The sequence below is a fragment of the Podarcis cretensis genome (genome assembly GCF_951804945.1).
Source record: "Podarcis cretensis genome assembly, chromosome: Z".
Taxonomy (NCBI): domain Eukaryota; kingdom Metazoa; phylum Chordata; class Lepidosauria; order Squamata; family Lacertidae; genus Podarcis; species Podarcis cretensis.
Window position 1 is genome coordinate 23,082,508 of NC_137184.1, and position 23,320 is coordinate 23,105,827.

General features: G+C 43.4%; 1 protein-coding gene across 5 annotated transcripts in view; it reads right to left on the reverse strand.

Annotated features, from left to right (window-relative positions):
- Nucleotides 1–23,320, reverse strand: part of LOC307207618 (vascular endothelial growth factor receptor kdr-like) — a 196,994-nt gene that overhangs the window by 100,039 nt on the left and 73,635 nt on the right. For all 5 annotated transcript variants that reach the window (XM_079961607.1, XM_079961610.1, XM_079961611.1 and 2 more), the window contains exons 4-9: nucleotides 20,435–20,559; nucleotides 14,868–15,030; nucleotides 13,894–14,030; nucleotides 11,337–11,502; nucleotides 8,661–8,778; nucleotides 8,125–8,303 (exon numbers count right to left, since the gene is read on the reverse strand). In XM_079961607.1, coding sequence (XP_079817733.1) covers nucleotides 8,125–8,303; nucleotides 8,661–8,778; nucleotides 11,337–11,502; nucleotides 13,894–14,030; nucleotides 14,868–15,030; nucleotides 20,435–20,559 — 888 coding nt within the window. The remainder of the gene's footprint in view (nucleotides 1–8,124; nucleotides 8,304–8,660; nucleotides 8,779–11,336; nucleotides 11,503–13,893; nucleotides 14,031–14,867; nucleotides 15,031–20,434; nucleotides 20,560–23,320) is intronic.

Here is a 23,320-nt window from a genome sequence, read left to right on the forward strand (position 1 = left end):
CAACAGCCCATTTTTAACTAATTCCAAGATCTAAAAATAACTTGAGTTTCACTTTAAAAATCATGCATCTCCAACGCAAATTTAATAAGACAAGGACTGAGAAATGAAGCTGCTTTTACAAAAAGAATATTTCTTTAAAAGAGTGGGTGGGGGGAGATACAACCTACCACATCCATCTGGTGTGAATTCAGAGCTTACTAAGTGATACACTTGCAAAAAGCTAATGCAAGGTGAACGGGTGTAACCAACATCTTCAGGCACAGAAGTAACACATTGCCACAAATAGCAAATGTATGGATTTAGCATGTTGGATGAATGAAGCAGCAAGCATACAGAGGTGCAACCAGTTCTCTGGCAACGTTCATTTCAGCCCATGACCCCCAAATCCAAGCTAGGATAGCAAATGCCAAAACTGTTTTGACAATAGTCTGTTGGTAACTTTGATGAAACTAGAAAACTGTTCCATCTCTTTTTCAGCAAGTGGGTGTGACTGTTAGGCACTTTTGTAGCAAAGGGTTTATTGCTGTAATTAATTTCCAGTTAAGATGTGTGCCATGCTATCCAAAAACTGATGGTGGTTTATAGATGCATGCCCACTGCCTGATGACAGCAGCACTGGGAGGTGGACAAGATTACATGTGCAAACCGACGATCACAAGTCAAAAACCGCAGATGGAGTCAGTTTGCATGTTTGTGTGCAAATCACCAAATGCTAAATAAAGAAGAGATGAAAAGTTGAGCTGACATGCATGTGTAGACAGGCCCTCTGTGCATATTTTCATGCTGTGTGAAAGAATAACAAGGCTGCTGAGCAGTGGGCAGACCATGAAGGGAGTTGAAGGAAAGGAGGACGAGTATCGGGGGATATGGAAAATTCTTCCATCATCAAAGACATCCAACAACTTCTTCCTCCACTCCCACATTTCCTTAGCTCCATCTGCCAAATCACAGAATAGCGTCAGCTCAGGCTTACTGAGACTGCAGGTGTCTCTTGCATGGTACCCTGCTAGCGTTACAACTCTAGCCAGGCAAAGAACTCCAGAGACGCAGCGGGGTAATAGACTTGCCAAGTGATTAACCAGAAGTGTGTTTCTGAATGCAATGATGCAGCTCCTCTTTTTTCAGAAGGGGGCAACATGTCAAGGGGCGATTGACACCTGGCAGCAACACTGTTATATTTCTGGCACTAGGCAAGGGTCTTTTAGTTTTGCCTGTTATTTAAACAGGAACAAAGGATACTGCTTTTACACTGTTGGTCCACTTAGCTCAGTGCTAGGTGGGTTGTCCAATCTGACTGGCAACCGCTCTTCAATGTACCAGACTGGAGTCTTTCCAGGGACTGAACCAGGGGACCTGCTGCTAAGATACAGCCCTCTCTGTTCCAGCATTTCACTGACTTTTTTTGTATTTTGTCTTGGTTTTGTAAACTATTCTAGAAGCTCAGCTGAATGGCAGTGCCCAATTTAAAAAAACAAAATAAGAGAAAAACCACAGTTGCTGTGCTTCTAATGCAATAGTGGAAACCTGTGGCTCTCCAGCTGTTGTTGGACTCAGCATGGCCAATGGTCATGGATGATGGGAGCTGTAGTCCAGCAACATCTGGAGGATCTCCACCCTTGCTCTAACAGCAGTGCGAGCAGCAGGAAACAGCCGGTGATCATCTTTTTCTCCAAGCAGTGAAAAGCATTACTAGCTAATGTCTGCATGTTAAAGGTAAAGGTAAAGGTACCCCTGCCCATACGGGCCAGTCGTGTCCGACTCTGGGGTTGCACGCCCATCTCGCTTAAGAGGCCAGGAGCCAGCGCTGTCCGAAGACACTTCTGGGTCATGTGGCCAGCATGACAAGCTGCATCTGGCGAGCCAGCGCAGCACACGGAAACGCCGTTTACCTTCCCGCTAGTAAGCAGTCCCTATTTATCTACTTGCACCTGGGGGTGCTTTCGAACTGCTAGGTTGGCAGGTGCTGGGACCGAGCAACAAAAGCGCACCCCGCCGCAGGGATTCGAACCCACCGACCTGACAATTGGCAAGTCCTAGGCACTGAGGTTTTACCCACAGCGCCACCCACGTCTGCATGTTAAGTTTCTGTTAAAGGCAGAGGAATATATGTGGGTGTTACCACCCTTCCAAAATACAACAGCTGCCTCTCCTGGCACACTCCTTCCTCCCAAGCCACCCTCCTGCCACAACTAAGGATAGATTAAACCTTTGGAGTTTGCCAATTGCAAATTCACACTCTTCAAACATACTAAACATGCAATGTCAAGTGTTACCCTTGTCTTTGGGTTAAAGTGTTAAAGGGCTTCAGGTCTGCTTTGATGAAAGGTGTAAAAGCTGACCTGAATAACAAAAGAATTTCCCCAGTGCTCCACTTGAGAGAAGAATCAAGGAAGGGTGTTTTTTCCTCCCTTGTTTTATTCCTTTCAAATTTGTTGGTTTTATGCCACAAAACTCTATGGCCTTAAAAGAGGATTGGATAAATTCATGGAAGATAAGGCTATCAATGATAGCCATGATGGAGGCTATGCTCTGCCTCCAGTCAGAGGCAGAAATGCTTTTGAATACCAGTTGTTGGAAACCCAAGGAGTGGAGAGGACTCTTGCTCCTGGGTCTCTCTTGCTGGTTTCCCACTGGTTGGCTACTGTGAGAAGAGGACACTGGACGAGATGGGCCATTGGCCTGATCTAGCAGGCTCTTCTTATGCTCTTATTCCTTGTCCTAAACCCTTGGAGAGCTGCTGCAAGGCATTACACACAGAAGCATCTTTTCTAAAAAAACCTACATCTGCTATTGCAAAAACTTACATGGTCTGCTTCATCAGATGCAGTAACACTAACTATCTGGAGCTTTCTTCCAGTTTTAAATAGCAGGTGTGTTGCATTGCACTGTATGGTTTCAATCACTGGTTTCATTTTATCAAATAGGTTTACATATAAATATAATGCAATAGATGTAAACCAATTTGATAATTTCGTTGTAAAGGTGAAAAACATTATAGAAGTTTCCTAAATAAACATATTAACAACTTTTTAAGAAACAAGAAAATTCTGCTGAATATTCAGATTTTATAATTTGGATTTAGTGGCTGAAATCTCAACACCCACCCACCACAAAACCAAAACTTAAATTTTGAAGTCAAATCCGAATGTTTGATCAGGTTTCTTTTTGCAACTCTTCAAAAGGATGTTTTCTGATTGATGAGTGAAGGTATCACAAATATCTGCCAATTTTTATTACAAGTCCTCAGCTGCAGAGCAGAGAAGGCAGTAAGATGGCTGCAGTCTGTTTGTTCTATTTTGTAAAATGGTTCAACAAAGTTTCAAATTGTTTTACAAACTGAGAATAATATGCAGCTAGCTTCAACTGAAACGCTGCCGTTCCACAAAGCCTTGGAGAAGACCCAGAATATTCTGTTTATTTGTTCTAGGGTGAGAATTAAAAATACCCTTACCAGACCATAAGTAGTTTTTAATCCTCCCCCCACCCACCTTTGCTTTGTACTCAAGTCTGGAGTAACCATTTTCTCCCATGTTTTTTCTCCTTTTTTCCATTTTTGGCTCACCAGGATGTATAGTTGCCAGCTGTTTGTTAAGATTCCTTTTTGTTCACTCTCTCCCCTCCTCTCTAATATTTCATGACATTTGCTGCCTGAGACTTGGCTCTCAACAAGAATTTAATCCAACAAAACAAAAACACAGCAACCCACCAGCTTCTTGGACAGCTCTTAATGTGCAAACATATCAAGGAAGAATGGGTATATAAAAAAAGGGGTCCAGTGGCCTCCAGGAGACTCAAAGAGACCTACATGCAAAGCAAGCAAGAGGGTTATATTCCTCATGCCAGATTAAATTCCATCTGTCTGTAGAGTGGGTTGGAAACATGGGTGGCCCAAGCATAGGGCTACTACATGTATCTTTATACAGGAAGTTTAAGGAGGAACGGACTTTGCAACAATCCTTACATTTACGGATCAGTGAATCCATCAATTCTGGTTTACTCAGTTTCTCACATTCCAACCACAAGTTCAGTTTGCCTCATTTCCATATTAACTTGCAATTCCTTTTATATTTTTGTAGAAGTCCACACAAAACTTTGGCTGTTTCTCCTCATATATGCAAACACCCCCCCCCCAAATTAATACAGCGATCCATCAAGTGCTTATTACAGTGGATCAAACAATATATAAAATATAAAATGCAAAATCAGAGTCTCTGTAGGGCCAATGGTTATTTATTACTACTGACGAGCTAGGAACTAACAATCGTAAGTCTGAGAGATGTGGCAACATCTAGATATTTGCCATTATAAGAGAACAAGTGAGTTCCGCCACCTCTTTTTCTAGAAAAATAGTACCGAATAGAACATATCCATTATAGTAAAAGTAGTCCTCAATAACCCTCTCTTCCATGAATTTGTCTACTCTTCTTCTAAAAGCATCCAGGTTGGTGGCCAGCACTATATGCTGTGGGACTGAGCTGAATAGTTTAACTATAGGCTATGTGATTAAGCACCTTATGTTGTCTAGGATCATTCAAGAAACTCCTTCATTAGACGGTAAATTGTGCAATACGTTCTTTTCAGCACCTGAAGACATTCTTATTTAGACAAGCCTGCCCATAAGTTTCCAAGTTTGTACGAGTTTTAATTTGTTTTTAGTCTGTTCTATTGTGGTATAAACTTTCTGTATGTTTTAAATTACCGTATGCTTGCAAAATTATTGGGGTGGGGTTGTTGTTGCCTTTATCAGTATTAATTCTGTACCTTTATTTCAGATCTTCTTATGATTTATGTGGAAATACTTTAATTTGGTTGCATACTTCTGATGTTTTATTTAATGTTTATGACCACTTTTGTTTTGTTTGTAATTATGTATTTTTTCCATGCTGTTGACTGCCTTGTGCATGGTTTGAACTATGGAAAGGTGGCATACAAATGAAATTAAGTATGCAGACATACTTGTAATTTTTAAGTACTTTTTAATTTTAATGTGGGGTTTTTTTGGTAAACCGCTTTGAGCATTTTTTCTACAATCAAGTGGTGTATAAATTTTCTCCAAGGTTTGCCATGTCAAAATGTTGTAGTGACAGTAAAAGCCACATCTGCGAGGACTTACAAATACTTAACGGATCCACCAGTAATGATGTAGACCACACTTCCAGATATTCTGGACTACAACTCCCATAAGTCCCAGGCAGCATGACCAATGGCAAGGAGTGTTTACAACTTCCATTGAGCAACATCTGGAGATCTGCAGGTTACCCCGCCTTCCATACTACATAAATATGGGAGCACTGCATGCTAGGTGCACACAGGGGGCAGGTAATATGTCAATTTCAGTCTCCCTCAGCATCTTGTTTTTCCAACCTTAAGTTCCGTTCTCTACATTTCCACATCACTTTGAAATTAATTTATCTTTTAAAAAGTCCTCATGGAAAACCACCAGCATTTTAGTTTAAATTTCTCCCACTATACTGTTTGTGAGCAATTTTGCCTAATGCACAAACACACGCATAAGGAGCCACCCTATTCTTCTGACTGTATATTTTTAGAACTGCTTTTAATCTTGCATTTTTATATTGCTGTAACATGCCCTGGGACCTTGGGGTGAAAGGTGGGCAAGGAATATTGTTGCTCCTCTTTCAGTTACTTCTTTGACCCACTTCTACAACTGGAGGATGTCACTATATCTTGTAGCAGTCAATGTAAAGTAGAGAGGCGTTTTAAGAACACCATGATATCAGGAAATTAGTCAGTTCTAGCAAACATTATACAGCAGCAGGGCAGGAAGATTCTGTGAGCCTCGTGTTGCAATAGCCACATATGTGTTTACATCACGGTTAGTTTATCCCTAACAAAACTGTTTGTGGGGGTGGGGAATGCATCCACATTCATAACAAGAATAGTCATATTACTATTCTTGTTATTGCTATTATGATTATGATTACTGTAAGTCACATCACAGGGAAATAAATCAACACCAGAGATTCCTTTTCGGACCATCTTTTTTGGAAGAGCAATCTGTTGCTAAAACTTATGAAGCACCTGTTGTTAATTTCTCTCCTGCCCTCTACGTGCAGAAATATTTCCTCAGTATATGAATTATCAGCATTCTTTGAGCTGGAACGGTTGCGATAAGCAACATATTTACAGTAATTGCAATAATGATCCCAGTTTAATTCATGCCACCATGCTGATGCATGACAAAAGAACAACAGAGAGCACTTGGGCATGAAATCGTAAACAAATACAAATACAAAAAGCTTGCAAAAGCATTAACGGAGATGAATTGAATGGATTGTAGCCAGCACACAAGAAACCCTTTTGTTAACTGCCTGTGAATTTCATGCCAACTGATTTGTGTTTGCATCCCTAGTTACGGACAGTCAATTCTTTAACTAAAAAATAATTCTGTCTTGCACACAACAGCATTTGTACACATACAAAAAAATCCGTTAGCCATAATCCACACGCCATCCAACCAATACTAAACAAAGCCATGAGACAAAATGTTGATATATCAAAATCAAACGGGATTTCTTGCCCTGAAAAACTTTGATGGAAAAAACTTTGGCAGCAGAAATACAAGCACTGCATCAGATCTGCAAATAAGACCCCCAGTCCTATGAGATGCTGAATTAAAGCAGAAGCTCAAAAGAATGGACATAGCAGACCTTGCCTTTATTGTGTACTGAATTTATTTGTCAATGTGTTAGTTGCTTTTCTAGTTACTGAATTATTGAAGTGATGTAAAACAATTTCAAAAACGCTACCCCAACATTAAAAGCCATGCAGTGGTGTCAAGATGAATTAGCTCACCCAAATTCCCAAAACCATCTTTTCCCAAAATCTATCAGATATTTCCTGGATACTTGGCTATACATTGGGGTCTGTATTTGGCATGCTATGGCAGAAGTGGTGGGAACCTTTTTCAGTTTGACAACCACACTGCCTCATGGGCAGCCTTCCAGAAACTGTGAGCCAGTGGGGGGGGGGGAGAGAAGCAAAAGTGGGTGGGGCAACAGATGTGACTCTTATTTATTTTTATTCCAGCCATGCAAAAGTCAGAGCTTTATACATCCGCACACCTCTCTGTCCAGGCAAGCAAGAGGCAACATCAAAGTTCAAAGACACTTCTCAGCCTGGCAAAAGCACTCTGGAGCAGGAGAAGAAAGCAGTGGGCCTGGGAAATCTTGAGGGGCGGACAGAGAGACCTATAGGGCCACATTGTCCCCTGGACAATGCTTAATCCCCTCTCACATATATCTTGCCTGCCCTTCAAGGAGCTCAAGGCAGCATATATGGTTCACCCCATCTCCATCTTATCTTCACAACAACCCTGTGAGGTAGGTGAGACTGAGACTGTGGGAATCGGCCCAAGGCCACCTAGTGAGCTTTATTGGAATTTGAACCTGGACCTTTTCAGTTCACATTTCCGCTTATCGCATGCCTAGAAAGCATGGGTCCAAGCAGTTTCCCACTTGCCCCATACTTTGTAGGCATGGATCTGAGAAGTTTTGGCTAGGCCCCACTGCTTTGCCCTGGGAAACTTGCTCTGTAGCACTAAATCAGAAAACCCAATTGCTGATTGCTCCATTTTAGCGCTAAACTGAGGGTTTCCCCAGGGGACAGTGCTGGGTCAAAGGGAACTGTGGATGGAGCCCTAAGTCCAGCGCTCTAACCACTACAACACACGAGCTCTGTGTCATTTATTAGTACCTCGGGTTAAGAACTTAGTACCTCAGGTTAAGAACTTAATTCATTCTGGAGGTCCGTTCTTAACCTGAAGCACCACTTTAGCTAATGGGGACTCCTCCTGCTGCCGCACCGCTGGAGCATGATCTCTGTTCTCATCCTGAAGCAAAGTTCTTAACCCGAGGTACTATTTCTGGGTTAGTGGAGTCTGTAACCTGAAGCGTCTGTAACCCGAGGTACCACTGTTCTGAAATAATGATAGTAATAACAGCTATAGCAGCAGGAGCAGGCAGTTTCTTGGATATATGCCACATGTTTGTACATCAATTATACAAAGCATTTGGCCAGAAACTGCTTGCCATTCTCCTTTGCCCTGGAAACCAGAAACAGAGGAATAAGCTGGTTAGTTATTTAGGTCTAATAGGTGCTTACCTAATACATCCAGCTTGACAGTGTGTTGTTCATGGACATTATGCTTAGTGTTGCTCAGGGTTATGGTGTAATTCCCAGCATGCTTTGGTTTCACGTCCCTTATGATAAGCCTGTACTTCACTGGATCTAGTTCATAGCAGTCACTGTTCGCACTGGTCAGCTTCTTGCCATCCTTGTACCTACAATGTCCAGCAAGAAAGATACCAATTGAAAGATAGAGTAGAGGGGAACAAGGGCAATCCCATGATAGAGTTACTGAGACTTATTCTTCTTATTCTTTATTAGCGTGACTTCTATGCAACCCCTTAATTAAAGTTTTCTGGGCAATGTACACAAAAATGGTTCAAAACAAACAAGTGATTGGGAATACCAAATGCCAAATAAAACACACCACAGCACAGATTTAAGCACTGCAATTAAGCAAAGGCAAGCCTGAGTAGACCTGCAAAGAACTGCTGTTAGATTGTTATGCTTTCCTCGCCCCCCTGCATCAGCATTCTTCTTCTGTCAGTTCAAAGTACCTCCTTGGTTCTTACCAGGTCACTATGGGGCGGGGGACAGCTTGAACCTTCCAAGACAATTTCAGCATCTTTTGACCTTCGACAACTTCATAGGGATTGATTTTCTTAAAGGAAACTTTGATGAAAGCTTCCCCTTAAAATAAACAAGAAAAATTGCAGGCATGAATCTCAAATTTGCTTTTTTGCCAAACAATAGTAACACAATGGATAATAAAAGCTGTGGAACAGAATGCAAGAGTCCCACAAGCAGAAAGCAAGCAGATGGACTGGCCAGCCAGAAGTTAGTATAAAGTAAGAATAGGAAATGATGCTGCCATTTGAAACATGTGCTTCATTTTTAATTAATTTAAACCTGCAGTTGATTTTGATCCCTAAAGGACACATGATCAAACAATTTGGAGAAAGGAATTTACAACATCTGCCTTCCCCACCTTCTGTTGAGCTTTTACCAGCTCCAACGTTCAATATCACTTGGTGGCAGTAGCCATAAGATATGGTGTTACGACTTCCTGGGTGCTGGATTTTCCACTGATACACACAGAAAGAGCCATGGTGGCTTCAGGGCACAATAAGGACGAGGGCCCCTCCCCTCATGGTTGTGTTTTAGTTGAGTGCAGGGATTGTGGTGCCGGGAATGGGTGCCTCTGGCAATTTCAAGTTATTATTTCTTCCCATCAAACACTCAGTTCTCCACACTTCCACATCCGTCTGGAATTGTTTTTTGAAAAAGCAAGTCCTTGTGGAAATTCACCAGCATTTGCAAGCAATTTTGCCTAACAAACATTTTTTTGGAAAGCATTTTCTGATTATAAAATGCATTTTGTATACTATTTTCACTAATTATGCATTTTTAAATGCATAGTTTACTCTAGTACATGCATTTTTTTAAAAAAACCAAACCAAAAACCAAAACATTACTTGGCTAGAGAATTGCATTGCAAGATTCAAAGAAGTGTGGATTTCAAAGGTTGGCTGTGTGTCAGTTCCCATATTGCAGTGTTGGCCAAACTTGGGTCTCCAGCTGTTTTTGGACTACAATTCCCATCATCCCTGACCACTGGCCTGTTAGCTAGGAATGGTGGGAGTTGTAGTCCAAAAACAGCTGGAGACCCAAGTTTGGCCAACACTGCCATATTGTTTCAGAAAGTGTGAATTAATTAGGTTTGCCTATAAATGTGAACTAGAGCAAATTTCTCCCCCATCGTTAGTGTGGTGCTGTTCCAAGGTAAGTACATAAAATGGTTGGCGAAGTAGTTTGAGTCTGATCACTTCGCAGGTGGGAGCTGGAAACTGGTGGTTGATTACTAGGGTGAAAAGACAGATCCTCAACTGTAGAGGATAACTCTATGAATGTGAACAAGTGATTAGGTGAAGGATGTTAGGCTTTTATTGATGTTGGTGGGGTCCTAGATTGGATTTGGTTTTAGTCTTGTAGCTAGGTTGCCAATGTGGTGGGGTGGTCTATTTGTATATGCTTCCAGGGGGGTGTTGGGACCAGTAGCTGATTATAATGAAGCACAGCGGGTTTGCAGTTGTGCGTAATCCCAACAGCTGGCAAATATGTACAGGTGTAGTTTGATTGAAGTATAGGTGTGTTTGGACCATAAAGAAGGCTGATCGCCGAAGAATTGATGCTTTTGAATTATGGTGCTGGAGGAGACTCTTGAGAGTCCCATGGACTGCAAGAAGATCAAACCTATCCATTCTTAAGGAAATCAGCCCTGAGTGCTCACTGGAAGGACAGATCCTGAAGCTGAGGCTCCAATACTTTGGCCACCTCATAAGAAGAGAAGACTCCCTGGAAAAGACCCTGATGTTGGGAAAGATGGAGGGCACAAGGAGAAGGGGATGACAGAGGATGAGATGGTTGGACAGTGTTCTCGAAGCTACCAACATGAGTTTGACCAAACTGCGGGAGGCAGGAGTGCCTGGCGTGCTCTGGTCCATGGGGTCACAAAGAGTCAGACACGACTAAACGACTAAACAACAACAATAGGTGTGTTTTTGGATGTGCAATTTTGTGGGGGTATTGGGTGAATGGAATCCTATTTTATGGATTTTGATGCTTTAATTGCTTTATATACTGTTTGTTAATTTTGTTCTTTATACCTGCTTTGTGAAAACTTTTTTCTGATGAAAGGTGGTGTATACTTGAAATAACAACATTTAGGCAGCAGAGGCATTTTCAAAATGCCCACCCTGAGCAAAGGAGGCCAGCTGTTGGAATGCATCATTCAGCTGCTCTCTTTGCAGATGGGTACTCTTTTAAACTGTTGAATCATTGAATTTCTCACAGTACATAATTAGTTCTTTTATGACACATACTGTTTGGGAACAACTGCTTTAGATCAAAGGCACACACACAGTCAAACAAAGATCTCCAAAGGGCAAATATCCCTTTCTGTAGTATTCTTTTTTTAAAGTGTGGCGCCTGTCAGTGTAACAACATGTCACAGAAACCCCTGGAGTTTCTTGAATGCCGGCTGATGCAATCAGAAATATCGAGTGGTAAATCATTTCCTTGACTTTAGGCTGCATATATGTGTCAGTGAAGGTTTGTGATGTTGATTATGATACAGTTGGGGGTCTGTGAAGTGCTGTAAACTGATTGCTGGAGTGGACAGGTGGACAGAAGTTGCTACTTTCTAACCAGTGTAGATAGATAGATAGGTAGATAGATATCATACGTACTGTATACAGTGATGTTGGCCTCTGATTTTAATTGTGTTGTATTGGCAATTACGCCTCTGCATACATACAACCCTCTGTTTTCCATTGTAACATTCTTGATGACCACATTAGAAGAAGCTTTATACACTGGCTCACTTAGGTCAAATGTATTTTCAGCCTTGGTTTCCTAAAGGGAGCAGAGTGGAGACAGAAAAAAACCTGCTATAAGGCCAGTTCAGAACAGCTCAAACAAAGAGTAACACATATCCAGTCAATAACAGTTCCTAAAAGTTTCCTCCTTAGAAAGCCATGAATCCAACAATGTAAAAGGCTAAATCAGGTGAGTCCTCAGACCCTTGGTTCTGAAATGTGACTTTTACAAGCTCCACCTTCATGGAATTTTAGTGAACATGAATTATTAAAATGAAAAATTGGTATTCAATTGCAAGATGGTATTCAGTCACAATGGTATTTGGACCCTCAATATTAGTGCAACTCATTCCTATAACAATGACAGAGTTAACTACCAGTGATGGTGGTGCATTGCAATGTAGGATGGGGTAGAATCAAAATTCAGGCCAGAACCACAGGAGGGAATTTCCTCCCGAGTGGACACAGGACTTGCCACTTTCTGATGGGTTTGGGGCCTGTGTCTGAAACAGCATGAGAGGTGGGCATAGCATGTGCCTTTGTGTGCAAGATGCCTTGATGGTGGGAGGCAGGTGGTGCAAAGACAACATAACTCTCCTTTGCTGTGCTGAAGGCCTCAGAGCAAATTTGGCAAGGCTGAGCAGCACATCTATGAGCCATGCTAGATCTTCTCTCAGATGCTGAAAAACCTCTAGTGAGGCAAAGGGTGGTGGAACCATTACTCCATTTGCTCATCAGCAGCCTTAGGGCAGTGGTATCTCCAGGTCTTTCTGTCTGTGACCCAAATCCTCTAAGATGGAAAGGGAACAAGGCCGTCTTACCCATAGGCACTAGGGGTGCAGGGCACCTGGGCACCAGGCTCTCAGGGGCACCAGGCTGAGAGTCCGGGGCCCGAGAATTGAGTCTGGGGAAGAGCCCACCCTTCGGTTAGAGCACCGCGGCGGGCTCTTCTGCGGGCAGCTCTGTGCCACGAGTTCGAGGGCGACTGAGCCAGTGAGATGCTGACGCGGCCGGCAGGCTCCGCCCTCCTGCGAGCCTGGGACTGGACAACCGGGGGGGGGGCATTGGGTGGATCTTTGCACCCCGGCACCACATATGCTTAAGACAGCCCTGAAAGGAAATGACTGCAACAAAATTAGTATATCAGGGGATTTTAACCCAGGTTTTATTTTTCTGCATACCCTACCCACCATCTTGACTAAAAACACAATCTTAGCAAACAACTCATGAGAATGGACTGCAGATATATGGTTTAATCTGCTGATCTATGAACCCTTCTGAGGGCTGTTTCACTACTCATACATATGAGGCTGCTCTCCTTTTTATTGTTTTGACATTGGAAAGATGCTTGAAGCAGCTTCAAAATACAGTACCTGTAGCACACAAGGTAAACATGCTTGTTAAAATGGTACAGGAAGTGACCTTATGCCACTTCCTGTATAATTCTATGCACAAAGGGCCATTGTACATACAATGTACCTCCATCAGTATAAAATGGGGCAGCCATTTTGTTGTATGTAGAATGAACCGTTGTGCACAGAATTACACAATAAGTTGTTTCCTGTACCATTTTGAAAAATGTTTTCTTTGCTGTGCAGCTGATGTGCTGGGCTTTGAAACTACTCCAATAATATTTACAGTGTTAAAACAAGGAAACAGAAATTCACCTCATAAGTCCTCCACATCTGTGCATGGGGGGAGGGGTTATGACTTTTTCTTTTTCTTTTCAAGGATTTGTACAGAGTTATTCCCCCCAAAATGCACATGGGAACAGACAGGACATACTTTAAGACAGACATGTGTGGAATCAGAAGAGAACAAACTGAGGCAGATTTATCCATCCCTAGACATGATGCTGGATTCTTCCATAGAGCTTTGCTCAGTGGTAGAGCAGCTCCAGGTAGTTCTGACAGAGACACCTGTCTGAAACCCTCACGGAGGCTGCCAGTCAGTGTAGACAATACTGAGTGAGATGGCTTCATAGTCTCACATGATATAAGACAGCTTCCTATATTCCTATGTACATTAGCTCTCTCTGCAAACATGTAGAATATGTTATGCCTTTGAATTTACTCAGGATGTTCAGTGGAGCAGCCATAATCATTTCTCTCCCCATCAAAATGTACTACCGCCAACCCAAATATTTCTGTGCATTCCTAGCAATTCTGAACTAATGCTAGAAAGCAGGTAGATGCTGTTGGGCTCCCCCAGTCAGTGCCAGCCCACAGTTGCAGTGGTCAGGGATGATGGCAGTCCAAGAACATATCTGACATCATAATTTCTTTGATTGGATACTGAGCATTTGAATGCTTGCTCAAAAACTATTTGAGGAAGTGAGGACAGAGATTGCTAGCACACAACAAAACTTCTGACTGGAATCTTTTGCATTCAGCAGAATCAATAACTGTCCTTGATGTGATTTACTCACAGTCCTTCCAGGAATTGTCCATACAAATTCAATGCGTCCATTGAAAAATGTCTCCGCACTGCATTCCAGGTTAAGGTTGTCTCCAACCACCAGCTTTTGGGGATTTGTTTTGAGAACCAGGTTCTGTATCCTTTTCTCTGGAAGACATAGCAAGCCAATAGCCAATATCAAAATCCAAACAGTGGCAGGTGTCAAATGCAGATTATCATTTATCTGGCAAATATTATAATACAATTATCGATAAGAAAAATAGCCACAATTTAAGACTTCTGAAAGGTTAAAATAGCAAAATTCTAAAAACAGATTAAAACTTGCTTCAGCTTTCTAAACCTCTGGGTAGGCTTGTCTAAATGAAAATGTTTTTAGCAGGTCCCCAAAAAAGTACAGTGAAGACACCTAACTGATAATCAATAGCAGAGGCAGATTTAGGGTAGCATAACTGATTCAGTCGCACAGGGGTGCCACAAGGTGACGCCACAAATATGATTTAGAATGGAGTGTGAGAGGTAGGGGCACCACATGTTGACATCACACAGGATCCCACTGAAATCTGTCCAAGATCTGCCACTGTCAATAGGCAGGGAGTTCCAAAGTGTAGGTGCTGCCACACTAAAAGATCATCAGCAAAATATCCAAGTATTTAAGCAGCCTTCCCAAACTGGGTGTCCTCCAGATGTTTTTGGACTACAATTCCTATCAGTCCCAGTTGGAGTGCACCAGATAGGGAGAGGTGACTTAAAGGATATCTGGAGAACTTCTGACACCAGGCTCTGCAAGGTAAAACTCTGGACAGCATTTGTGGAAGCATCTTAATTTGAACTGTAATTGAAATTAGGGTTCACAAATACTATGCTCCAGTGATGTCAGCAATGGGAGCGCTGGTTTTCAGTGTCCGCCCTAAGGCAGTGCTGCTTACAATGAATACTGTACAGGATGGGATCTGCTTCCTCCTCACATCCCTACAAGCTACTCACCTACTTTCTGTGTCACATAGTAGGATGTGTATTCGTCTCCCCTGACCATAGCAACACACTTGAGCATGCTACTGAAGAACTCATAGGTAGGCAAAGTGACCACAAATCCTCTCTTGGGGTCCCATTCCATCTTCACAGACCTCACAGCACTGCTGGAAGGATGCTGAGGAAGATGAGAGGTAGATGTGATGCTACACCTGACATTCAAAACCACCCCAACAGTTATTTATTTATTTATTTATTTATTTATTTATTTATTCATTCATTCATTCATTCATTTATATGTTTTATTTATGAAACACTTTTCATGAAGCATCCCAAAGTGATCACCTATATCATCAAGTACGAAAACATAGAAACACAATTTCAAATCCAATGCACATACACACTGTGGATAAGAATCTCTAACTAGGAGGCTTGTTGAAAAAGGAAAAGATGATGAAAAGATTACAGGAATGGGAGGGAGTTCCAAGGGGCAGGTACTGACATGCTAAAAAAAACACCTGATTCCCACATTGTACAGAACAGACCTCCTGATGGGATAGTATCTGCAAGAGGTGATCCTGCAAAGGGCAGAGATAATTCTGGGAGCCGTAGTTTGTTAAGTGTTGAAAGTTGTTAGGAGGCCCCCTATTCCCCTCACAAAGCTAAAATTCTCAAGAGTTCCCTCTGAGGAGGGACTGATTATCCTTGTGATCGGGGATGGGAAGCCGTTTTTCTGTCCCTTTGTAGAGTTGGCCAGTATCTGCACATGCACACACACCCTTCTCTGTCCTCTACCCAGTCAAGGGTACAAATTCATTCAAGAGCATGCATGCAAAGTAGAAAGGCAAGAGGGTGTGGCCTGAGGAGAGTTCTAAGGGCCAAATGGAGAGAACTGGAGGGCCAACCTCATTCAACACTCCTCATCCTTGTTCTGTATTATTAGCAGGGTTTTTCCCCCATGGTGGTGAATAGCCAGAACGGCACCATGTGACAGAGCACAGCACCACATGCTTTGGTTGGTCCCTATTTAGTGAATGAATCAGCCTTCACAAAGAGTCATGCCCCTGCCTCGTTTCTCCAGTGTGTTAAGTTTTATACTGGGGATGATGGGGATGTTGAAAAGATTGGATTTTAAGCTCAAACCGAAGAACAAATCATGTGAAGTTAGGCTCTTTCCTTGAGCATTAGCAGTCTGCACACTTCCCCATAAATATTTAAAGGATATGGAGTGCAGTCATTTTAAAGTATAATGGAAACATAAGAAAGGTAATTTATGAGGGGGGAAGTATATTCCTACAGGAATAATACAATGGAATAGACTTGAATATTACAGCTTTGTGCCTGAGTATCCCTCAGTGGTCAAGAAAAAGAATAGGAAGGAATATCTGCCTTTTTAAGATGGCCCCACATATTAAAGTTATTCATGATAATAAAATATTTTAACAACAACAACAAAAGGGTAGAATCTACCCAACCACTTGAAAAGACCTTGTGGTATTTCCCCCCTCTCTCTCCTTCAGCTTTATCAGTGGCCAGTTATTAATTTTGGGTGAGGATATTCTAAATTCGTCCGATCAACGGACTCCTTCCTTCCGCATCCCCTCAAACTTCCTCTGAGTACAGGAAGCAGCCAGCATGGCTCTACACGCTTCCAGGCCAGGCCAAAACAGCCACTATGGTATTTCCTTAAATGGGAACAGAACGAAGGCGCCCAAGGTAAACACTCACTCACACACACACCTCCATGAATAGGTTCATCATCTTTACTGAGGATGTCCGGAGGCACCTTCCTTTTGCGGTATGATTTCCAGCCCTGCCCATTTGTCCCCTTTCAAAGAGGAAGTGTGGAATATTTGGTCTAGATTTTGTAGCAGCTCGAAGTGGAAACATTTCGTTTATCCACTCAAAAGGGTAGTAGGAAGAAGGTCCCTTCAGTTCCAATAACAAGAAATGACCAGCTAGAAATCTGAGACAAAGCCAGGTAAAAGGAAAGTTAAGACTCTAAAAATAAGGTATGTAATGTCCAGTCATGGACACGCGTGGCGCTGTGGGTAAAACCTCAGTGCCTAGGACTTGCTGATCGCATGGTCGGCAGTTCGAATCCCCACGGCAGGGTGAGCTCCCGTCGTTCGGTCCCAGCTCCTGCCCACCTAGCATTTCGAAAGCACCCTTAAGTGCAAGTAGATAAATAGGCACCGCTTTCTAGCGGGAAGGTAAACAGTGTTCCGTGTGCTGCACTGGCTCGCCAGATGCAGCTTGTCACGCTGGCCACGTGACCCGGAAGTGTCTGCGGACAGCGCTGGCTCCCAGCCTCTAGAGTGAGATGAGTGCACAACCCTAGAGTCTGTCAAGACTGGCCCGTACGGGCAGGGGTACCTTTACCTTTACCTTTAATGTCCAGTTGCTCAAAGGTAGTCACAAGAAACCTTCTTATGCCACTGGTTAATATTAATCTTTGTACAGTTCCAGGTGCAGGGGAGAATGATTCTGGCCATGAACCAGATGCACCCCACATCTCATCCCACCCTTTGGGTCCCTTCAAGCCAACAGTTTTTCACTGGGATACAACTGTGAGGGTGATATCGTGCAACTGTGCATCTGCTGCTCCTTCCTCTTACAAGAAGACCAAAGCAGATGGGATACTGTCTGAAGAAATTGGTACTCTTTGCAAATATGCAAAATATAGTCCATGAGTTTTGCAAATTGCATATATGAAATTTTGAGGATGCAGCTGCCTTTTGAAGTTTGATAATTTAAAAAGATGTAAGGTGGTGCTTGCAGTTCAGCTGTGTATTGACATTATTTGCATTCTTTTGTAGGGACTACTGGGGTCTTCTTGCTTTTTGCATTCCTATGAAGAAACCCAGAAATGAAGCCCTAATTGGAAACTGTCTGCTGATGATGAAGTGTAGAGTTGCTCCTCCTCTCACTTTTTTCATGTTATCTCACCCTGCCTTCAGCTTAACTGGAGCCATCCTGTACTTCAGAAAGAATATTGCAAAGCTAGAAAGGTGCAGAAACAGGCAACCAACATGACCAAGTTCATAACAACTCCTCTATGAAGAAATGATTAGAACATCTGAGGCTTTCTAGTTTTGGCCTCATCTGCAGGGGCGTCTTTCCCATTTGGCTTAGTGGTACCCTGCGCCACAGCGCCTGCGCATCAGGGGTGCTGGGCTCAGGCGCCCAGCAGCAGGTGTTTCATTTCTTTCTGACCATGCTGCTTACAGTCTCTCTCTATCTCAGCAGGAATATCTGTCCCCTAATGCTCATAACTACCTCCAGAACATTTATATTAACCCCCACCTCTAACCTATGAAGCTTTTATCAACTTAAACCCTTAGTTTTCATCTCTTCCTAGTTTTGTAACTTGACTTCAGTATAGTTTTACATGGTTACCATCTTCTTTGGACTCAGCTACAATCAGTCAAAAAACAGAGCTTTGTATGTGTTACAAACGTGCAGACATAAATTGTATATTTGCCTGTTCTTAGCCAAAAGGCCGAGAAGCGATGTATATATTTGCCTGTTGATGTGACGTTGAGACTAAAAATTAACTGAAACAAATTCTTTATTACCTTCAACTGGATTCTTAATTGAGGATTATGAATACACCTTGGCTGGAGTGGTTTAAAGAAGATTGAGTTTGTTTTCAAAGTACGTATTCTTATAGATAAGGGTCATCTGGCCCACATAAAGGTAAAGGTAAAGGTACCCCTTCCCGTACGGGCCAGTCTTGACAGACTCTGGGGTTGTGCGCCCATCTCACTCAAGAGGCCAGGGGCCAGCGCTGTCCGGAGACACTTCCGGGTCACGTGGCCAGCGTGACATTGCTGCTCTGGCGAGCCAGAGCCGCACACGGAAACACCGTTTACCTTCCCGCTGGTAAGCGGACCCTATTTATCTACTTGCACCCGGAGGTGCTTTCGAACTGCTAGGTTGGCAGGCGCTGGGACCGAGCAGCGGGAGCGCACCCCGCCGCAGGGATTCGAACCGCCGACCTTTCGATCGGCAAGCCCTAGGCGCTGAGGCTTTAACCCACAGCGCCACCTGCGTCCCCTGGCCCACATACCCACCCTGAAATGGAATAAGGCAGCACACACATTCACTGGTTCCATGGACGGAGTCCAGCTGGAGGGGTAGCTGGGTTTTATTCTAGCTCCACCAACTCTGGGAGCTGATGTGATTTCAAAATTTGCAGAGAACAAAGTTACGAAAAAAAGGATTTTAAGTGCTTATGCTCAAAATGTTAAGTAAATACAGTGGTGCCCCGCAAGACGAATGCCTCGCAAGACGAAAAACCCGCTAGACGAAAGGGTTTTCCATTTTTCGAGGCACTTCGCAAGACGAATTTCCCTATGGGCTTGCTTCGCAAGACGAAAATGTCTTGCGAGTCTTGCGAGTTTTCCCCTTCCCCCCACCCTTTTTCTAAGCCGCTAAGCCGCTAATAGGGATGCTTCGCAAGACGAAAAAACCGCTAGACGAAGAGACTCGCGGAACAGATTATTTTCGTCTTGCGAGGCACCACTGTAAACCAGAAAATAACACTTGCAACAGTAAGTATCTTATTTTTCCTTCTTTAATAATTTCAATGTGGTGGTGGTGGGGTTTGACAAAAAAAATTCCACACTGAGTACCACCTGACCTTGCTATGCCACTGGGTCAACAACTCTGGGAAACGGGGGGGGGGCACCAGGGGGATCTTCGCACTACGGCGCCGGATATGCTTAAGATGGCCTTGCTCATCTATTTGCACTTTCGTTTGACATGTATTTTGATCATATCCTGTCCCAATTAATTCTCCCAGGTCTGAGGGCTTTTTTCATTGTTCTGTGGCTGTGCTTTGGGAAAATCCAATCTGACCTGCTAAATCAGATCTTATCAGATTCACAGAAAATCTGAGGAGGGATTTTGCTTAACCGAGTTACCTTAGATTTTCACAAGGCACAGCTGCGGGACAATGAGAAAAGTTCTCTGACCCAGGAGAATTCATCAGCACACAATGGAATCAAAATACGGGTCAAGCAAAAATGTGGATGAGCCCTGAGGAAAAAAAGGGTGAGTTAAGGGAGATAGGATACAAGTGTGTACAGTTATGTATGGTATGGAGAAAGTGGCTAGAGAGACTCTTTTCTCCCTCTCTCAAAAAAATAGGAGCCAGAGAAGTGTAATAAAGCTGGATGGTAGGAGATGAAGACAAAAGAAAGTACTTAATCGCACAGCACATAATTAAACTATGGAATCTGCTTCCAGAGGCACTATCAATTTAGGATGCTTTCACACTAACTTGTATGAACCCTAAAGTTTGTGTTTTTCTCAATCTGGAATCATTCATGCTCATCCTCAGCACGCTGCTTTCAATCTAGGTCGATAGTGTTGTTTTCAGAAAGCTAAAGGGCTGGATCAGGAACAGCTAAAAATAGCTGAAGTGAGAACTGAAGCAAAACGCTATGACGGGTGACAAGTCCGTCAAATCCTATTCCAAGCCGCTACCAAGAATTGGATTACACCCATAATCTGGTTATGCCACTTGCGGAATTGATTATTTCCTCTTAGATGAGACTTAGAAGAAGTGTGCTCACCAGCAGGAGCATTGGTGTGATATCCGGCGAGGTGACCCGGCAAGGCACGATCACTTCTGTAGCATTGTGTACGAAGATAACATCAGGAACACTTGGGCGGAAGTCTACAAAAGGCTGTGTGTTATCTGCGGAACACAGAGAAGATAAAGTTAGTTATGTGCCAGCCGGCAAGCTCGTTTGGTCATTAGTCAGATGCTCATGCAGGCAACTTTGATGGTATTTCTCTCCTTTGTAACCTGTTCTTTTCTCCAAAAACAAAATAGCCCCTTGTTTTTCTCAACAGCAACCTTGTGAGATAGGTTAGACCAATGATCAGCAGCCATTTTAGGACCATGGGTACATTTTTATTTGTGAGTGAGTGATGTCACTCCTTCTGGTCACTTTTCTTCCCGTCCCCTGAATCAGCTCCCACTCACCTCCTATGCAAGAAACAGGAAGGAAAAAAGTGAGTATACACACACACACACACACACACACACACACACACACTTCAGTTTTTCAGGGGATCTGGATAAAGATCCCAGTCACCAGCTGAATTAATCTGATCCCTGAAAAGCATATAGGGTTGAATGAGGAAGTGGGAAAGAGCACCACTCTTTACAAATTCTTCCTTCCACTTTATGTACTTTTCCTGGGAGAAATGGTAACCACCCTTACCTGTACCATGATGAAGTGGGCAGTGAGTGAAGGCCTCAGAGGCTTTGTTGTAACCAGGGGAGGCCTCAAGGGTGCTTTTCTGCCCATGGGTGCCACACTGGCAACCCCTGGTTTAGAATGAGAGAACGCTCGATTGAGCCTGGATCTGCCCAGTCTTAGCCTGTCACTCTACACTTTACTGGCTTTACATGTGAGCAAGACGTCCACAGTGTCAGGACTGAAGTCTGTAGGAAGGCATGAACTGTCAACCTGTGCAGTTGCAGGCAGGGGCTTAATCTGTTGCACCACCAACCAGCTTCAGTTCAGAAGAAGGAAATGTAGAGGAAAACGCCCCATCGGTCAAGGAAGCTTCTTTGCACCGATAGGTCAGAATGGGCCCTTAACCCACGTAAGAGTTTATGGATCCTGCTCACTGGTCTGGACAATGCTAATGCCTGCTTTTACAAGCTGTAGACTCACTTTTACCCCACATCACTCTCTGCTTTTGCTCAAAATCACAGAGACACAACTGCAATGGGTTTTCATTTGTTTCTTTGTTGTTGTTGTTTTGCAATGAGCTTTTGAGACAAATCTGTGGAGGGTGGAATCTCTCAGCTTTGTAATGACCATGACACCACAGTTTATGCAGTTACAGATGTGAGGTGTCAAGTGCTGGGTATTGTGGGATCAGTTTCATACCTTCCAACATTCCTCAGATGAAAGCAGGAAAAATGTCTCACTCCCCCACCCCAACTGACCCTCCTTGCACCCCCCCATTCCCCCCTGATGCAGGCCATTTCTTAGCAGAGGAAGGGCAAGTGCCAACACCACTACAGCAATGGGACACAACACCCACCCCTCTGCCATCCTGAGAAAACCTTTAGTCTGGATTTTATTTTGTTCTTTGAAAGATTTACAAAACACACACACACACACACACCAATAAATAAATTTTACAAAGGGTGAAATCAAGACTCTTTGCGCTCCACTCTGCCCCCCTTTCTGGGGTGGCCCTGCCCTCCACTTGCCCCTCAGAGCCAGCCTCAGAGCTGGGCCTCAGCGGTGATAGCCTCTCCTCCTCGCCTTCTCTACACCAAACCCTGCAAGCTACCCAAGGAAGGAGGCTGGCAGCAGCGGCCATGGAGAGGCAATGGGATGCTACTGCCACTTGAGACAAGCATCGGCTCCTCCTCCTCCTTGAGCTCATTGGTGGCAGCACTGGAGGGGGGAAAGGACATTCTAGGATCAAATCAGAAGCTGGGATGACTTTCGTAATTCTGGGGCATCCTCTGGAAAATCGAGACTCTTGGAGGGTATGCAGTTTCAGCCAATGCAAAGCTGACAGAATGCAACGCCAGAAACCTGTGCTGTTTGGCAGAAATAATAGTTGGTGTGATCCATCCAAGACACTTATATCCAAATACTGCATCTCTAAGAGGCTGTCCGCTGTTTAGATACTGCTGAAAAATACATTCCTTACATTCCAACATTTTCTATTTATTTCTCACATTTCTAACTTGCCTTCTTCCATCAGAGAAGTCACAGTGGTGTACCTGGGATCCCCAGGCACCCTACACAAAGAGAGGGGATCAATAAGACAGAGGAGAAACATTACCAAAAGATATATTGAAGAAGAAGACAGCTACTCAGAGATAATAGAGCTGACTTTCTTCTTTTTTGTCTTGGGTTCCCAGGTTTATAACCACTGAAGGAAGCAGATCACATGCCCAGCAGGTTCACAGATAATGCTGTTTACAAGAAAGTTCCATGGTCCCTGCTTCCACTACACACATGGTGAACTCAATAAGCTTAGCGATAAGTCTTGACTTCCTTTGGCTCACTGGTTTACAGGCTTCAAGAGCTGCCCCTCCCTTCCATCCGTGAGGGAAAGAGACAGTCATCAACATGGTTCATCTGCTTTTTACTGTGTTATACACTGTGCACCATTCAAGCATGATGCTTCCCTAATGCTTTCAGGAGACCTTTGGCAGAAGAGTTCTGCAACACAAGCCCTGCCTATTACAAAGATGGATTGCATTAGATTTTTAAAATATATTATTGAGGAGCCATTGCCAGCCTGATGCCCTTGTAGAACTACTTCCATCAGGCAAAGCTGCTGCGGCTTATGGGAGGTGTAGTTCAAAACCTCTAGAAGGCACTAAATTGATGAAGGATGCTGTGTAGCATATCTGTTGGGCCTAGGCATTCGTGATAACAGAATAACCTATGCCTCAGGACTTGCAGGACAGG